The sequence below is a fragment of the Meriones unguiculatus genome, chromosome 16 (assembly GCF_030254825.1).
Source record: "Meriones unguiculatus strain TT.TT164.6M chromosome 16, Bangor_MerUng_6.1, whole genome shotgun sequence".
NCBI lineage: Eukaryota > Metazoa > Chordata > Mammalia > Rodentia > Muridae > Meriones > Meriones unguiculatus.
In genome coordinates, this window is record NC_083363.1 from 29268813 (window position 1) to 29287532 (window position 18720).

The 18720-nt window shown below is 52.9% G+C and overlaps 1 protein-coding gene across 1 annotated transcript in view; it reads right to left on the minus strand.

Moving 5' to 3' along the window:
- Positions 1 to 18720, minus strand: part of Ptk7 (protein tyrosine kinase 7 (inactive)) — a 61092-nt gene that overhangs the window by 20708 nt on the left and 21664 nt on the right. The window contains exons 2-5 of the mRNA XM_021640183.2: positions 3026 to 3313; positions 2382 to 2484; positions 1791 to 1978; positions 1538 to 1688 (exon numbers count right to left, since the gene is read on the minus strand). Of these exons, the coding sequence (XP_021495858.1) occupies positions 1538 to 1688; positions 1791 to 1978; positions 2382 to 2484; positions 3026 to 3313 (730 nt within the window). The remainder of the gene's footprint in view (positions 1 to 1537; positions 1689 to 1790; positions 1979 to 2381; positions 2485 to 3025; positions 3314 to 18720) is intronic.

Here is an 18720-nt window from a genome sequence, read left to right on the forward strand (position 1 = left end):
TTTTTTTTTAAATTATTTTTGTTTTTTGTGTACAAGTGTTTTGCCTAAATGTATGCCCTGTGCTTGTGGAGGCCAGAAGAGGGGATCAGATCCCCTGAAATTGGAGTGACAGGGGCTATGAGCTGACAATCAATCCTGGTTCTTCCGGAAGAGCAGCTGGTGCTCTATCTCTCCAGGATGGCTTCACACTTACTGTATCACCCAGGCTGGCCTTGACTGCACCTAGAGTGGATATGTGTGTGTGTGTGTGTGTGTGTGTGTGTGTGTATGTGTGTGCGTGCGCGTGCAAGCCAAAGGTGGATGTCAGATGGCCTATCGCTTCATCCTGCTTTATGACACAGGACCTCTCACTCAGGAGCTTACCATTTCAGTTAGACTGTCTGGCCAGCAGATCCCAGAGCCCCGTCTCTGACCCTCAGCATGGGGTTACCAATGCACACTGCCACACCTTTCGATCTTAGACAGGCACTGAGGATCTGAACACAGGTCTTGATGCTGGCTCAGCAATCACTTTACCTACCTACTAAGCTCCCTCCTCAGCCCCGACCTCAGATTTTACATCCTCCAGCCTCATCCTGTTAAATGTTGGGATTATGGGCACGGGTTTTCATGCCCCATTTGCTGGTGTGTTTTCCAACTGCAAGAAACTCAATTTTGCCAGGCTTGGTGGCTCACACCTGTGATCCCAGCACTCAGGGAGGCAGAGGCAGGCAGATCTCTGTGAGTTCAAGGGCAGCCTGGTCTGCAAAGCGAGTCTAGAATAGCCAAGGCTACAAGAGACCTTGTTTTGAAAACAAACAAACAAACAAACAAACAAACAAAAAACCAACGGAAGGAAGGTGGGACAAATTGCAATGTGGGAAAAAGGAAAATATACAAGCAGCACCACCTCTCAGTAGTCACCCCAGTTTCAAGGACAAGAGCCTCTTAGCCACATCAGATGATCTAATGATTTCCCAGGACTAAAGCCTCTGACCTAGGGAGCCATGCGGGTACCACAAAGGCGTCCTTTCGTCTCTCAGAATCCGGGCAAGCATCCTGATAGGGCAAACCCTCCCCAAACCTCTCAGAGACACCTGCTTCCTCCTAAGACGTACGTTCGGCGCGTGACGGTACCACCTTAGATCTTGCTACGCAGATTGTGAGCACACAGCCCCTCCCCCACCCCAGCTCCTCCCTGGTGGTCTGAGCTTTCTTAGCTGCTCCCACAGCTCTTTCCCTAACCTCTCCAGCGTTTTCTGAAACAGCCTGGCCACTTAGGGGCTTGCAGATGGAGCGCAGGCTCCGCGTCTGCAGCAGGTTGGCTGACTCAAGCTCCGTGGCAATCCCTGGGTGCCTGCTCTCCCATCCTGGATGGCCCACGTGGGTAGGGAGAGGAGGGAATCAAAGTACAAACACGCCGCCGTGTCTGCGTCCCAGACACCGGACTCTTTCAGCACCACCAGAACATTCTGCTGCCATCTGCTGAAAATCTGAAGAAATACAAGTTCACGAGGGACCAGCCTGAACTGAATCTCTGAATCCCCAGAGGTCTTACCGGCTGCGGTTGGTGATGGGGGTTTCATCCTCAAAGACCCATTGCAGGCTCGGGGGTGGCTGGGCTGAGAACTGGCAGTGAAACATGGCCTCCTCGTTCCTTGCTACAACAACGTCCTGAGGCGCCAGCACCACCCTGGCAAAGCTTTCATCTGTGGCAAGAGGAAAGCATGGAGGAAGTGAGCAGGCAGGGCAGTGACCCCCCCTCCCCGGGCAGCTCCGCCTCCCCTCTTCCGGCCCCGCAACAGGCTCACCTGCGATGCTCAAGGTGAAGTTCTGGCTGCTGCAGGCTTGGCCAAAGGCATTGTGGGCACAGCAGGAGTAGAGGCCGCTATGTTCAGGACTGGCCGGCCGCAGGGTCAGGTTCCTCTCCTTGCTGCTGACTGTGTGGGTGCTCTGATCAGAGAGAGCAGTCCCATCCCGGAACCACTGGTAGGTAGGCCTGTGGGGCATGGGGTGGGGGATCACAAACAGAGAAAAGAGGAGAGAGAACCAGCCGTCTAACTGGACACTCAACAGTTTACAAGGGGAGGAATGGAGGCCTGAGGAGGGGAAGCAGTTTGTAAAAAAAGGGCAAACATTAGTTCAGGATAGAAGAAGAGTCCAGATCTCTCAGTTCCACGAGTCTGGGATCAACCCGTGCAGTGTTCACCCTTCTCCAGAGGCCGGTGAGGGCATTTGGGGAGGAGGGAGGAACGCTGGGGTTTGGAGGGAATGGGAAGGGATGGGGAGCACTGGGGGCTTGGAGGCAGTGGTTATAGCATGAAGCAAAGACACTTGCACAGGCTCAAGGACTTGGGGCGACGTCCCTGCCTGTCCCTGCCCCACCCTCCGTGGCTCCTTACCGAGGGTGCCCGTCAATGTGACAGCGAAGCGTGACCTGGGTCTGCGGCTGGATCTCAGCTTCCGACGCCGGGTGCTTCAGCACCACAGGACCCGCCTCGATCCCTGGAGCAGAGGCCACGGTTGCAGTGAGCGCAGGGCAGAGCAACGGTGGGAAAGTGGAGAGGTAGGAGGACACCACCGAACCCTCCAGAGCTGTAAGCGCCGTGAAGTTGCTACCATGGGCACCAGGCACAGAGCACATGCCTGTACCCGGCACGTCAGACTTAATTCACACCAAGGACTTCGGTGAAAGCCTTTGGCAGATAAACGGGACACTGACTTGAAGCGGTTGGGGAGCTTGGGAAAAATGAACGATGCTTTGTATGCTCAGCATGTGTGGGACTCTGGGTCCAAACCACAGCGAAGAAAAGGGATGGGAGGCAATGTGGGGAAGAAGAAGGAAAGGCAGAAGAAAAGTGAGGAGAGGGAAGGAAGAAGGGAGGAAGCTTCTTTCTCTTATCCACACAAGTAGTACCACAACTGAATTCTATATGGCCCATTCAACTGGCAATAGGGGAAACTGAGGCAGAAGGCTACCAGGACTCAGTTGCTGAGTCTGGTGGATGCACCGGGCACGGTACCCTCCCTCCAAACAGGCTCTCACATTTGATGTTGAAGGAGGCATTGGCACTGCGGGCTTCCTCTCCAGTGACGTTATCCCGAGCCACACACTGGAAGGCGCCAGAATCCTGAAGCCGATCCACAGCCGCAAAGCTCAGGCTGCTGCCCTGGGCAAAACGGCGCTCGGTGTCCTGGACAGGCACCCCATTGAGCAGCCAGTACACCTGCACTGGGCCCGGGGCTTCAACTTCACAACGGAGCAGCGCCCGGCGCCCTTGCAGTGCATCCTGGGAGGATGGCTCCTTGATGAAGACAATGGATGCCTGGGCACCTGCAGAAGCAGACATGGGAGGCAGGGGTCAGGAGGAGCATTCATCTCCATCCTAACACAGAGGAGAAACGGGGCCATGGACACAGCTGGTCAATAAACACAGGTATGAAGAACAAGGCTACAGCTGGAAAAGTCCAGGGAGGAGCTCGGACTGTGCTGGACAATGCAGAATCCACAGACAAGGGGCCTTGAGCTCTGAGGATTCCCAGGACAAATACACGAGATATGACTGTGGCATATGTAAATGCCAAGTGGTATGGGCAGAGATGGGGAAGGGAGCCCCGAGGTCTGGGAGCCCCAAGGTCTAGGTGGAGACTGATTGCATCAGGCTTCCACAGAGAAGGGCCCCAGGCCTATAGGAGCAGATCTTAGGTCTTGACTCTAAGCTGGGGAACGGGGAACACAAGTAGCCCAACCCTTCCTTGCCTATCGCAGAATCATAGCACAGAACAAAGTTCAATCTTGACTTAAAGAACATCATGGAATGATGGCGACTTAGCCTGAAAACATTCGAGTACCAGCAACAGAGGCAGCCCCAGGTCAGGAAAGCACTGGAGCCCACCCGCAGATGCTGTGCAGCCCAGAATCCTCAGGGAGTGCTTTGGCAGAGACTTTTCCTTTCACTGGAGAAGCCCAAATACTCTGGACACAAAAGCTACGGCCAAGAGGTGTGAAGGCCGCTGTAAAGTCCTCTGGTCTACCTATTTCTGAGAATCCAGCGGCAGTCAAAGCCATAGATTTTTAAGTAAGGCCATTCATCTTCCCACACATGGTCACTCAGCTTTAGTCACAACTAGGAAAACAACCATGAACAAGGAGGGGCCCTGAACCAAAGGCAGAATCACGGCCGGGGGAACAAGGGAGGATCAAAACACCTGTGTGAGCAGATGGGCTAGGCAGGCCGAGGGCAGGGCTGGACATGTGGGCGGCAGAGTTACAGCAGTGTCAGAAGTAACACACCAGGCTTTGTTCCTGCCCCATGTGGGAGCCCGGCAGAGTCCTGGAGCCAACTGGCTTCAACTGCAAGAGATGTTCCCAGTCACCAGGAAGAGGCAGGCTCAGGGCCATGTAAGGGGAGGGAGACACTCAAAGGGTCTCCCATCGCTTCCCAAGTCACTGGGGATTGATCCCCGGCCTAGCCAGCAGTCTCTGAGGACCCTGGAGATGAGGTTTGTTTCTTTCGGGCATGAGAATTTGTCTTCTCGTGGAGTCATGTCAAGACAAGTCCTGGGACCCAACAGGGCTGGGTCCAGCTGAGGGGACATCTCCCCACCTTTCCAAAGGCCTACCACTCCCAACACAAAACACTCTGGGAGCCGGAAGTGCCCCAGAGCACCCCTGTTCCTTCTCAATGGGGCCTGGTGGTTCTCCACCAAGCAGGGTGATCCCACCCACTGTGCCAGTTAACAAGTATGCCTTCAGGCACCCCAGTTACCGTGCCAACCCAGACACTCCCCTACACGCTTCTAAATACTCCGCAGGGGTGTGGTCCTGCCCCTGTCAGGCATCGTGGCACAAACCCTTTGTCGTACAGAACTGTAAACTCAGGCCCAGGAGTGGGATTGACTAAAGATCTGAGAACTCACATGTTGCCAAGCCTTGCCCAAGACTTCAGGAAGGCAGCTCCAATCCCATGCCCTTCCCAGCCCTGCCCTGGAAATATCTGTTCCTAGGAGGGAGAGTCAGTTTCCCCACAGCCAGCGAGTGTGGCAGACATACCTCCCACAGACAATCCGAGTCTCATGAAGACACTCAGAGAATACTGGTTGACCTGAAGGAAATGCATGCCTAGGACAAGCCTGGTACCAGGGACACTTGCCAACCACCTTCACGACAGGCAGATTCAGCTCCACTCTGGCGGCCCTCTGTAACTGCAATTCACCAAAATCCTGGGACCCTCAACCCCCAACTCCAGGACGGTCACCAAAAAGCAGAGATCACCTGCCAACTTGTTGCTTAGAATAGTGTGATCGCAGCCCAGCACAAAATTGTACACCTGCATCACGAGTCTTTTAAAAAGTGTATGGGTGTGTGTGTGTGTGTGTGTGTGTGTGTGTGTGTGTGTGCACGGATGAAGAGGCCAGGGGTCAAGCTAAGGTACTGCTCCTCAGCAGCTTTCCATCTGTGTCCTGAGACAGGCTCTCTCACTGATCTGGAACTTGGCCAGACGCCTCGCCGATGAGCCCCACGGGATCCTTCAGTCTTACACCCTTCTGGAACAAGGATTCCAAGCACATGCCACCACACCCGGATTTTTAAGTGGGCTGTAGGAACTGGACTCAGCTCTTCAAGCCTGTGTGACAAGCACTATACGAGCCATCACCTAAAGAGCCTTGAGGTGGCTCTACTTATTTGTTTGTTTGTTTGGGTGGACACAATGCTTGTGAACAGAGATAAGATAATTCATTAGAGCTGGTTCTCCCCGCCCACCATATAGGTGCCACAAATTGAACTCAGGTCACTCATCAGGCTTGATGGCAAGTGCCATCTGTTTATCCACCTTAAAACTGGTTAAACCCATGACATTTTCAGGGTTCAGTTTAGGTAAAAGGCAAGGACTGTTAATCCCATGGACTCTCTTCCTGCTCAAGGACTCAACTTCTTAGAACATCACAAAACTCTTCTCAGGCCAAGGCCCAGGGATAGGCCCAAAGCCTAGACAAAGGAGAAATCACGAGCAGAGAGCAGAGAACAACCAGATGGTGGATGGGAACAGGCCCTGGGGGTACAGGAACCACAGACCACCTGCCGCAGAAACCCGAGAAGAGCCTGTGTAACTCAAGAGACAGCAGCTCAGCCACCCCTACCTTTCCGCACCCCCTCCTGCGGACGGGGCTAAGCTGCTCTAGAGCTGTGACCAGAGACGCATTCCCAGACTGCCACTCACAGGCCCTCCATCCTGCAATCCTGCACCCTTATGACATGGCCTGGGAAACATCAAAGCCGGCCCCCCGGGGGGCCTCTGTCCTGACGTCAGCTCACAGCAGGTCCTGGTTAGTGCTTGGCTGGGGTAGACTTAGATGTTTCCAAAGCCAGAAGAGAGGAGCCTCCGGGCCTCTCTGAGCCCCCACTCAGTGGCCCCCACATTTGTTCAGAAAGCAGTGGGACTGTGCCCGGGCTGCCAATCTGCATGGCTTGTTGCAGATACTGCTCCGTTGATGCTTCAGGGAGCCGGGGAGTCCCTGGCAGCAATGTCAGACCCCAGGAGCTCTTAGAAAGTTTGTGCAGAAGGTACAGCATACAACAACGACAGGCACAGCTTTTAGAGACTAAGATGGTGGTACCTATCTCAAGACGGCGCACTCTGTCCCTTACCTCTGACTTCAGGGATGCCGTCAGTTCTGTGATCTGGTTACTCGCTGGCCCTGGGTCTCCTAAAGCTTCCCTGAGCCTTTCGGAGCTAGAGCACAGCGACCCGTGCAATATGGCCGCCTTCCCGCCCCCAGACATCCCTGCCCTGTTATGATCTGGGGTGCCAGCTGAGGGTAGCGCCTTCTCCTTGCTATACACCGAAGACAACAGGCTACCACCCCGCTCAGCCCTTGAACAGCCTGGGTGGAGGGCTAAGCAGGTTTACAGATGCGAAGACCACATACGCCATGGAGCATCCAGAAGGAAACACTGTCCACGTGGGAGCTTTGCCTGTGGGCACGTGCAGCCCAAGAAGCTCCTTGGCAGCAGCAGAGAGGCCTCTCCCTCCCAACACGCAGAGGCCCCAGCTCAGCTGGAGCTTCCAGTGCCCCAGGAGGGCATTTTCCAAGCTGTATGCCTGGCTCTCTTAACAGTCAGCTACAGACACTCTCCATGACGGCACCCAGCCTCTTAAGGAAACGTTGGTTTCCACGTCCGTTCTCTACCTGACACCCAACCACATCTGATGCCCAACCCCCTGGTCGCTCTCTGGGCCCCAGACCCTCCCCAGTCTGTATGCATGAGTGGCATGAGTATGCGCTCATACACATGTGTCAAAACACTCCATACGTGGAGGAGGGAAGCAGCAGAAAGTTTGGCTTGGGGATTTTGTTTTGTAGTAGTGGCACGTTGTCTACCATGGACTTACACTCCTAACCCTTGGTGCTCGCGTGCGTGCGTGCGCAGTCGTGCGTAGTCGTGTGTGTGTGTGTGTGTGTGTGTGTGTGTGTGTGTGTGTGTAAAGCAGGGTCTCGCTTTGTAGCCTTGGCTGGGCTGGAGCTTGCTACATACGTCTGGCTGCCCTATCTGTGTATCTGAACCCCCTGCGTGTAGGAGTGAATGGGTGTACCACCACACACAGCTTCAGTCCTTGCTATCTTTGAGACAGGGCCTCACAAGGCAGTTTCCAGCCTACCTTGAATTTGAGATTTCCCCCTGCCTCTGCCCGCCGAGGGCTGACATCACACAAGCCAGGCAACAGGAAGCTTGAACTAAGCACTCCAGTTCTAAGGAAATCTGGCTAATTCATTCCAGGTATCCAAGTGTCCACCACCCCCCGGGGCCAATCCTCAGGCCCATGGAGGGAAAATGCCCCCAGGACCCATACAGGCATCAGAACCTATACAATGGGACCAAATAATAACTCTAATTCCTTCTTCTCCCTCTGAAAATAAAACCCCGGGGCTGGAGAGAAGGCTGAGTGGTTAAGAGCACTGACTGATCTTCCAGCACCCACATAGCAGCTCACAGCCATCTGTAACTCCAGGTCAAACACTCTCACAGGCATATATGTAGGCAAAACATCAATGCATCTCAAATTAATTAATTAATTAATTAATTAAAAATCCCACTATTTTTTTGTTTCTTTCTTTCTTTTTTTTCTTTTTGAGACAGGGTCTCTCTATGTAGCCTTGGCTGTCCTGGAATTGCTTTGTAGACCAGGCTGGCCTCGAACTCACAGAGATCCACCTGCCTCTGCCTCCCCAGGTGCTGGGATTACAGGTGTGCGCTACCCGGCCCAGTAAAATCCCACTCTTTAGACAGGAGCCTCAAGAGCTGGCAGAGCCACCGCAGCCCTAGTCACTGAGCCCTATCCTGCCAGCCCACGCATGAGAACAGCAGGCTCCAGGAAGCTGAGGGCCTTTTACATGGTAGTGTGTATTCATGAGAGTGACTGTGGCTTCTCCTACACCTGAGGTCCACCAGTCACACACACCTGGCTAACTCTCGCACACCAAGACTAAGCTGTTGGCTCTGGGGTCCAGGTCCCCGTGAGGAAATCCAACTTCAGGTGGCCGCTGGCACTCAGACCAAAGGGGACCCTGCTGGGGCAGTTATCAACAGAAACGAGAGACGGTGTGCCAAGTTTCCATGCCCTTTCTAGAGCAACACCGGAGCACAGGCCAGGACAAGCAGCCTTCACCTTGAGAAGCACAAACGCTCCAGGGGAGAGAGCAACCGGGCTCCTGTCCCACCGGAAGACAGTCCCAAGCACAAGCCTCTCCGCGTGGAGACTACTGTTTCTTTTCTTTTTCTTTTGAGTTTGACTTATGTGTCTGTGCTGCTTGAGTTATTCCGCTTGTGTGCAGGTGCCTGTGGGGGACCAGAAGAGGGCATCAGATCCCCTGGACCTGAACCCAGGTCAGGTCCAAGAGCAGCATGCCCCGCTCAACTACCTCTCCAGGCCCCCTTTTCATTCTTTCTCCAGACTGGGTTTCATGCAGCCTAGGGTGGCCTTGAACTTCCAGCTCCCTCGATTGCTAGGATAACAGGCTTGCACCACCACACCCCGTTTATCACGGTGCTGGGGATCAAACCCAGTTCCTTTGGTTGGGGGGGGGGAACCAGTGCTTTGAAGTGCTGAGCCATCTTTCCAGGCCCCTCTGGGTAACTTGTGAGGAATACATCGCGATCACTGTGGGAATAAAATCACAGGGATGAACCGCAGGACCTGCCATCTCCCAGCCCACCCAGCTTGTTATTTGTGGGCTGGGAGTCGAAATATCCATTCCCACCTACTCTGAGGATACTACCCGGAGTCTCAGCACCAACAAGGCGGAGGATAAGCCCCTGTTTCTGGCACCACGCAGATCCAAGCAGAGAGCTGAGGTCTAAGTGTTCCACGCCCACGGGCTGTGTGGCGCCTCCCTGTCTTCTATGGGGAGGGTGGAAACTGACCCTTAGAGGCCCTCAAACATCTACAAATGTCTCCAAGGAAGTGGCCGTGGGTAACAACTCAGGGTGAGGTGGTGTGGTCACGGAGAAGAATGGGGAAGGGAGACCTGGGTTCTGGACCCACTAGAACGGAGCCCAGGCTCCGAGACAGAACTCTGAATTAGGTGGTACTAATAATGCTGGGGTGCACTGGAGACTCGCTCAGAGGCCCCACCCTCCGGCTGCACAGTTGGCTCTCATTTGGCAACTGTGGGGCCAGGCCTCGGAGGGATTAATAGTGACCCTCTCCGTGGCAGGTGCAGCGAGGGTGAGGCAACTGGACGTGAGACACAGCAGAGAGGAATCTGGGTTTCCCCCATCCCCTAAGCTCCGCCTCCCTATAGGCCTCTCCACATGGAGGCTGACGTCAGTAGGCAGGATGACACTTCTTTGCCCCTCCTGGTGACTAGGACACTAGGAAAGGTGTCCCCTCGAGTATATGTGGCAGCGGTTCTCAACCTTCCCGATGCTGGGACCCTTTAATACGGTTCCCCGAGTTGTGGTGACCCCCAGCCATCAAACCGTCCTCGTTGCTGCTCCATGACTGGAACTTCGCTATCCACTACGAATGTACCATAAATGTCAGCAATTTCCTACGGTCTTAGGCGACCCTGTGAAAGGGTCGTTCAAACCCCCGGTTGAGAACCGCTGATTTATGGTCTGAGAACAGTCTCGTGACTGTCCACCCACCTGAAATAGATTCCAGAGCTACCTGTATCTACAGTCAATTTGATTTTCCTCCACGGGCCTGAGTTTCTTAAGATGGAAGCCTTGAACGGGTTTTTGCACGTCCTCTAGCTTTTGTGAGGCTATTTAAATTTAACTTAATTTGAAATGAAAGCCATGAGGGTTGGAGAGATGGCTTAGTGGTTAAGTACTAACTAGCTGTTCTCCTAGAGGACACCAGCTTCAGTTCCCAGCACTCACTACAGGCAGCTCACCCGCTCCTTTTGTAGGATCTGAACCCTTTGGGTATGGTATATATAAAATTATGATACACACACACACCCCACTACCACTCCCACCACATCAAGTTTTTAAAATAACAATATGAAATGAAGTTGAAAACGCTCCTCCTCACACTCTGTCCACTAGCCACATTTCAAAGACTCAACAGTCACACGTAACAGTCACCACAGAACAGAGAAAACAGCTCTGCCCGGGAAGGGCTCCACCCAGGGACGATGCCCGCGCACCTCTTGCCGGCCTCTGTAAGATGGTGTGTTACTTCCCGCCCAAGGAATTCTCCACTCTGCTCGGCGGGATTTATCTTTGCATTGGTATGTGTGTGATATGACGTGTGTGTGTGTGTGTGTGTGTGTGTGTGTGTGTGTGCACGAGCGTGTGTGTACAAAGTAGAGATTTCTCAGTCACCTCTACCTTTGCGTTGAGGAGGGATCTCTCACCTGAACAAAGAACTCTTCCTTCTGCTTTTCCAGCCGGCCGGCGTGGATTTATAGGTGGCTGCCACACCCACCTGGCAGCTATGTAGGTTCCGGGGATCTGAACCTGGTCGTCACGCTCACACAGCAGGTGTTCTGCCCACTGGGCCCTCAGCGCACTTTCACAGCCAAGGCCCCTGGGGTTAGGGTGTCATCTACCCCTGGGCATGTCTGGCACTCTTTCTGCGATGGCACCGAGAAAAGCAATGGCTTGCTTTGTTTGTTGTTTGTTTTGTTTTCGCTTGGTTTGGTTCTTTGAGGCAGGGCTTCTCTGTGTAGCCCTGGCTGGACTCTTACTCACGGAGCTCCTCCTGCCTCCCCCCTCCAGAGTGCTGGGGTTAAAGGTGTGCTCCACCACTGCCTGGCCACACTGGCTTTCTTTTTTGTTCACTAATTCCCTTTCAGCACCCCTCCCACAACCATTCTGTTGGATTTAATGTAAATCTTTCTGTTTGGATGTATTCTTCTAAAATATGATAGCTGTTTTACACGTAATTAAAAAACATTTTTGTGTTATTTTTACATGTATGTAAAAATAATAAATCAATCTTAAGAAAGTAATAATAGTAATCAATAACACATAGCAGTCCGTGCCTTTAATTCCAGACCTCAGGAGGCAGAGGCAGGAGGATTTCTGTGAGCTCAAGGTCAGCTTGGTTTCAGTTCCCAGACAGCCAGGGCTACTCAGTGAGACTGTCTCAAAAGAAATTATTTTTGAGGCCAGGCAAGGTGGCACATACCTTAGATCCCAGTACTGGGGAGGCAGAGGCAGGCAGATCTCTGAGTTCCAGGCCAGCCTGGTCTACAGAGTGAGTTCCAGGACAGCCAGGACTACACAGAGAAACCCTGTCTTGAAACAAAACAACAACAAAAATTAAGCAATTAAGTGGCTGAGCACAGCTGTCCACACAGCCTGAAATTCAGTCTTTACCACGTACCTTCCTCCTTAGATGCAGAGAAAGCTGTTTTTCCCAAGGGTCTGGGTATCCTCAGGGCCTGGACAACTCCCTACACACACACACACACACACACCAGCCTTGCCTCTCCTACTCTCCATCCTCCTTGCTCCAAAAGTTGCCTGAGAGGCTGGACCTCAGCTGTTTTCAAGGGGACAAGAGCGTCATCAGCCTTTTATATTTAGAACTGTTCTGCAAACCACTTCCCGAGCAGCCAAGGCCGTGGAATGTGAGGAAACCGCTCTGCTATGTCATGATGTGGAAGGCCTGTGGCAAGCTGCATCTGCCACATGGCCGGCCGGGGACACGCCGTGATGGCGAACACGTGTGCGGGAGGCCGAGGCGCCCTCGGCAGCTGGGCTGTCCTCTAGAGGTGCGGCTGGGGAGGCAGAGCCGCACACAGTCCCTTCCCCTGCCTTCCTTCCCCGAGAGGAGTCACCCCACCTGTCTTTGCCAACAGCTGCCTCTGGACCAGCCCTTCTCTCCAGGCAGTGGTGGGGCGAGGGGGGGGCTGCCCTTAAAGATCTAGAAGGTCAGGTGTCGGGACAACCTGGGACAGAAAGAGAGGCCTCCAGACGCGAGGGGAAAATGAGGATGCTTGGAAGCTCCTGACAGTTTGAGGCAAGGTTTGGGTGAGGAAGCTGGGGGTTGGGACTGTGCATGGAGCCCCCGCCCTGTGCCAAACTGTCTCACTCTGCTGCCGTAGTGGCTGGAAAACGTTGACCCAAATGTACGGCAGAGGTGGGCAAAGCCTTGGAACGTCACTAAATGCAGCGTGACCGCTGCTCAGCGGCCGCTCTGACAGAGAGCCCTGTCCTCCCATACTAGACTGAGGGGCATCTGCGGACTTGGTGGCCAGTTGCTTGGTGAGAGTCAAGCCACTGGACTTCTTCACACACTTCCCAGCTCCTCAAAAACGCCATCGTACTGATGATAATACTCTGAAGCACGTTCCTAAAGACTTAGGATTTTTTTTTTCCTCTTTGCAGTAAGCCTAGAGTCTGGTGCGTGCCAGGCAGACACTGTCACCAGGCTGCCTCGATGGGCTCATCGGTTAAGAGCACTGGCTGCTCTTGCAGAGGACCCAGCACTGACAGGAGGCTGACAACCATCCTTAACTCCAGTTCCAGGGGATCCAGTGCCTTCTTAGTTATCCATTTGTATTTAGACCTATGCAGTGTGCGTAGTTGCCCCCAGAGGCCAGGAGAGGGCGCCTGAGCTCCCGGAGCCGGACTTCCTGTCGACTGTGAGCCCCTGCTGTGGGTGCTGGGAGCAGAACTCAGCGCTCTCAACCACGGGCCATCTCTCTAGCCCTCGCTACTTTACTTAAAAAAGGCTTCTGGCCGGGTGGTGGTGGTGCACGACTTTAATCCCAGCACTTGGGAGGCAGAAGCAGGTGGATCTGTTCAAGGCCAGCCTGGTCTACAAAGAGAGTCCAGGACAGCCAAGGCTACAACAGACTATGTCGGGGGTGGGAGGTTGGGGTTCTGGAGGTTGGGGTTCTCAGCATTGTCTCTGTCTCTCTCTCTCTCTAACGCTCGCGCACGCGCACACACACGCACACACACACGTTTCCCTCCCCAAAGCAGCACTTTAAAAATACATCATTTAGAAAAAACATTCTGGCTAAAGACAGCAAAGTAAGGATTTCAATCAGTAACAACAGATGAAAAAAAAAAAATCAACTGATGAAGAAAGACCAGAAACAACTCCTTAAAGTTATTTCTAAAAGCACCAAAAACTTGCAGCTCACCACCAGATGCTTTCGGCCTGGAGACAGCCAACCCTCGGGGCAAACATCACAAAAGAGAACACACACACACACACACACACACACACACGCACACACACACGAAGCCTGACAAAAAGAGAGCTCTTCAGAGCGTCTGATGCAACAACTGGTTTGAAAACAAGAATCGACAAAGACCTAAGGTTTATTTCGTGCTCCCTCTCCCAGCCTGTGAGTCGGGGTCTGGGAGGCTCTGAGATCTGGCTTACTTAAGTGTCGTCCCTCGGTTCATATAGGCTTGCCTCGTACAGACCTGCAAAGCCAGGAGTGAGGGACAGAGACAGAGAAAGAGACAGAGGTGAGCTGAAGGTACTTGGAGGAGAACAGAGCCGGGAGGAAGGGGTAGAGAATATGAGAGACTGAAGAGAAAGTGGGACCAGGGCTGAGGGAAAACAGTGGACCAACAGACAGAAAGGCACGGACAGGAGTGGACTGAAAGACTGAAGCAAAGATGGGTAACGGCGCTGGAAAGACAGGGGGACAAGAGAGACAGAGGGACGAGAAAGCCAAGACAGAGCAGACCCGAGCACACACAGCGCTCCCTGTGTCAGTGGCACTGGCCCCAGGCTAACTAGCCCTAGCTGCCCCTGGCAGATCTGCCTGGGGTCTTAAGGAAGCGGCCTCTGCACATGACTGAGGGGGCATCAGACCCAAATAGTTGCTGGCCACAGGCCCCAGCATCTGCCCAGAGCACAGAGAGATAAGGAAGGTGATAGCTTCATCTACAGGGGAAACAGAGGGAGCCAGGGGAGGGGAAGGGCTGCACACCTGTGTGAGAGTCAGGACGTTCATAATGGAGAAGCCCTCAATTTAGAGGCTCCTGGTAAATAATTCATCAGGAAGAGTACAGAGCCTTCCCCGGCCTCATCCATTATTCAGCATCAGAAATGTGCCGTGCTGTTACACTTCCTGGTATCTAAAAATGGGTTGAGCCATTAGGCCAGGAGCAAGATGACGGCCGGGCACTTTCTACCCAACCTTCCCAGAACCCCTGACCCAGCAGGCCTGGAGCTTTGAGACCTTACTAACTGCTCCTCAATGCTACAGCAGCCGGGCACGCTCCTGCAGCCCTGTAATCACCTGGGAAGAAGCTACGGCAGGAGGATCACATGCAAGGTCAGCTTGGGCTGCACGGCATGTCTGAGGTCAGCTTAGGCGATTTAGCAAGACTCTGCCTCAGACTAAACATTGAAAAGGCCTAGGAACCGGGCTGAAAAGACAGTTTAGTGGTAAGAGCATTGGCTGCTCTTCCAGAGGACCTGGGTTCTGTTCCCAGCACCCACATGGCGGCTCACAACCGCCTGCAACTCCAGTTCCGGGAGATCAGAGCCTCCTCAGGCACCAGGTATGAGCACAGTGCACAGAACTCACACGCAGGCAAAACAGCCACACACATAAAAAATAAAATAAAAATAAAAGGGAAATAAATAAATAAGTAAATGGCCTGGAGGTGAAGCTCAGGGGTGGAGCCATTGGCCTAGCACGTCCAAGGTCCTGGGTTCAATCCCTAGCATGGGAGCCAGGGGCGGTCAGTACAAGCTTAGCTTTTCTAAAAGGCTGGGTCAAGGCTCAACTGTAAGATCCTGAGGGCAGGCAAGGTCCAGGCCCCAGAAGCTTCATCCCTCTCGCTAGAAGGAAACCGCCTCACTCGAATCTTGGGGCAACACAGTTCCCGAAAGGTGTCCTCTGCCAAACACTCTGCAAAGCCGTGCACCCTAAGTGTCTGGCTTCTTCAGGGCCCCGTCTCTCACATGTCCAACAGGCTGATGTCACCTATGGGAAATCCAAAGAGCCACACAACTTTGAGGCTCTAGTCCAGGTGCCTACACGAAGGATGAACCCTGGGCCAAGGCTTCAGAGACCAATGAGCTGTAAGAATGGCTCAGTGGGGAAAGGTGCTTGCTGCCAAGCGCGACCGCCTGACAGCCCAACCCCCGTGACCCGCGTGGTGGAAGGAGACAAGTGACTCTCACAAGTTGACCTCTGACCTTCACCTGTGCACCACAGCATGCATGCAGCCCCGTCCCTAACATGAATAAACAACAACAACAAGGAGCCTGGAGACCAGAGGAAGCCTGCACTCAAGTCCCACACACTCAGCAAGAAGTTTACCTTGGACAACCTGTTTACTGTCCTGGAACTCGCTTTGTAGACCAGGCTGGCCTCGAACTCACACAACTCATACACTGTAGGCATGTATGCCATGGTGTGTGTGTGTGTGTGTGTGTGTAGAGGGGTGGGGGGTCAGAGGACAGCTTGTAGAAGTCAGTTCTTTTCCTTCCAGCATGTGGGTCCCAAAGATCAAACTCAGGTTATAGGTCTTGGTGACAAATGCCTTTATCGTTGTGCTATCTCATTGGACATATCTCAATGCATTTTTAAGGAAATGCATTCTGTTACAAGTATCTGTTGCCTAGAGCAGGCCTTTTCATATTCCCTTTTCCTTCCTTCTTTTTTTCTTTCATAGTTTAAGATCAGTGCTCACCCACCACATTGCCCAGGCCTGGCCTCTAACCCCCTCCTGCCTTCCTTGGGTACCAGGCACAAACATGATACACATATACTATTTGTGCAAAACATTCATACAAATAAAATAAACAAATCTTAATTAAAAAAAACAAACAAACAGACGAACAAACTGCCGAGGACTGATGGCACACGCCTGTAATCCCGGTGCTTGGTGGATCTGAGTTTGAGGCCAGCTTGGTCTATGGGGAGAGTTCCAGGACTGCCAGGGCTGCACAGAGAAGACCAGGCTGGCCTCAAACTCACAGAGATCTGCCTACCTCTGCCTCCCAGAGTGCTGGGATCACCACACCTGGCTTATCTTTCTTTTTTTATATTTTCGAGACAGGGTCTCACAACGTAGACCAGGCTGGCCTTGAACTCACCAGAGAACCGCATGCCCCTCCAGGGTGCTGGGACTAGAGGTACGCACCACCATATCCCTTCTTAAAGAAAAGCTGTTTCTCAGAGCACTGAAACAAACGGGAGGTTTGTCCTCATAGGAATCTCCAGCTAATAAATAGAGCACCATCATCTTACAATCCTCTAATGAAATAATGGCTCCAGCAACGATTGCTGGTGGCTGCTCATCCCAGAAGGGAAGCAGATGTTCTATGTCTCCTGAGGGAAATGCACATGAAAAAAAAAAAAAAGATGATCCCATCCAGACCCAGTAAACCCTAGAGACCCGGCGTTTGTTACTCTCTCTAAACTAATTTGGAAGAGGGGGAAAAAAGATGGCTCAGTGGGTAAGCACCTGCCACAAGCCTGATGACCTAAGGATGAGTCCCCAGGATCCACAGGACGGAAGACGAAGATCAGAACCAGGAGGCTGGAGAGATGGCTCAGCGGTTAAGAGCACTCACGGCTCTTTCAGAGGACTCAAGAGTTCAATTCCCAGCACCCCACATGACAGCTCACAAGTATCTGTAAGTCCAAGATCTGGCACCCTCACACAGACATGCATGCAAACAAAACTCTAATGCACATAAAATAAAGACAAATAAATAAATAAATAAGGTCAGGCTTGACTTCCACCACAGGTCTACTGACCTCTTTGTTTTGTGGTGTTCATTTGTTTGTTTTTGTTGTGGTGGTGGTGGTTTTGTTGTTTTGAGATAGGGTTTCTCTGTGTAGCCCTGGCTGTCCTGGAACTCAGTCTGTAGACCAGGCTGACCTCAAATTCAAAGAGATCTGTCTGCCTCTGCTTCCGAGTCCTGGGATTAAAGATGTGAGCTGCCATATTAACTTTTTTTTTTTTTTTTTAAGTCAAAAAACGTCAAAAGTCGGACAGCAACGGTACCTTAGCTGGGACCATGACTGAGGTCTCCATACCTGCCCTGCAAACGCACCATCTTCTGATGGTCCTTACACACTGGACTGCCAGAGCTTCCTGACTGGCCGCTCAAACCTAACAGTGGATCGGCCCTTCACAGCCGACTGCCACGCCTGCCCCACGGACCCCACACACAAAGTCCGAGCTGACCTGACCCTCAGCTAACGCCCTCCCACGTAGCTCCACCGGGAGGTGGGCACCGGGAGGCGGGCACCCGGAAGCATCAGCTGATTTCTGGTGGCTTAACCTCGCCGGATAACCTGGTCATGTTCTCCCCACACCATGTGCAACCAGCAGAGGGTCAGAACCTAATACGGGTTCCGGGTAGGCAATTACATTAATTATCATCATTAATTCAACAAACATTTATTTAGAGTCTACCATGTGCCAAGCAGCTCTGTAAGTCACTGGAGATGCAAAGAGAAAAACACACAATTACTGCCTTGAAGTATCTCAGCTCGGCGGGGGAGTCAAGACGGGCAAACATATAATTACAGTAATAGTTAACACTCACTGACCCTCGCTACGTGCCAGGCGCCGTTCCCAGCATCTTAACCATGCTATCTTGTTAAGGCTCACGCCCACCCATCGGGACGGGGGCCGCAATCCCCATCATGCAGATGAGGTAACTGAGACACAGAGGTAGAGCCACTTGCTGAAGCTTAGCAAGCCGCCGAGAGACAAATCACAGGAGTCAACCCTCAGGTCACGTCTGGTTCCAGGGGAAGGGCTACTGTGATCTGCAGCCCGCCTGCTCTGTCACTCCTTACAGTGGTTGGGTACGGAGGAGTCTTAAGGGAAGCCTCTAAGTCAGGAGGTGATACAGAGGTGGGGGCTGGGGGGAGCTGGAAGCTATCTTCAACACAGGGTTTGATGGAATTATGGCAGAATGATGTCTGGAAAGTAGAAAGTCAGGAGCCAGAGGGCTAAGGGCATGAGTAAACTGTGAGCGTGACTAGTGTTCGTGAAGTCTTCCTGAGGGGCAAGCCCTGGCACAGAACAACAAGTGTGAAATAAAAGCCGCAGACCAGGTGGGAGCAGAGAGCTCTCTGAGAGGCCACGGGAGACAAGATGGTGACGCGTGCATTTGCCCTGCTCCGGGTGTCCCCAGCTAACAGCAAATCGCTGCCACAGAAGTCCACCCTTCCAAGAGGGCAGCTGCCTCAAAGCTGAGCAGCAGGCTCCGCCGTGGCCGTCCTGAGTACTGAGCAATACCATACCTGCTCTACAATCCCAAGGCTGTGGCAAAACAG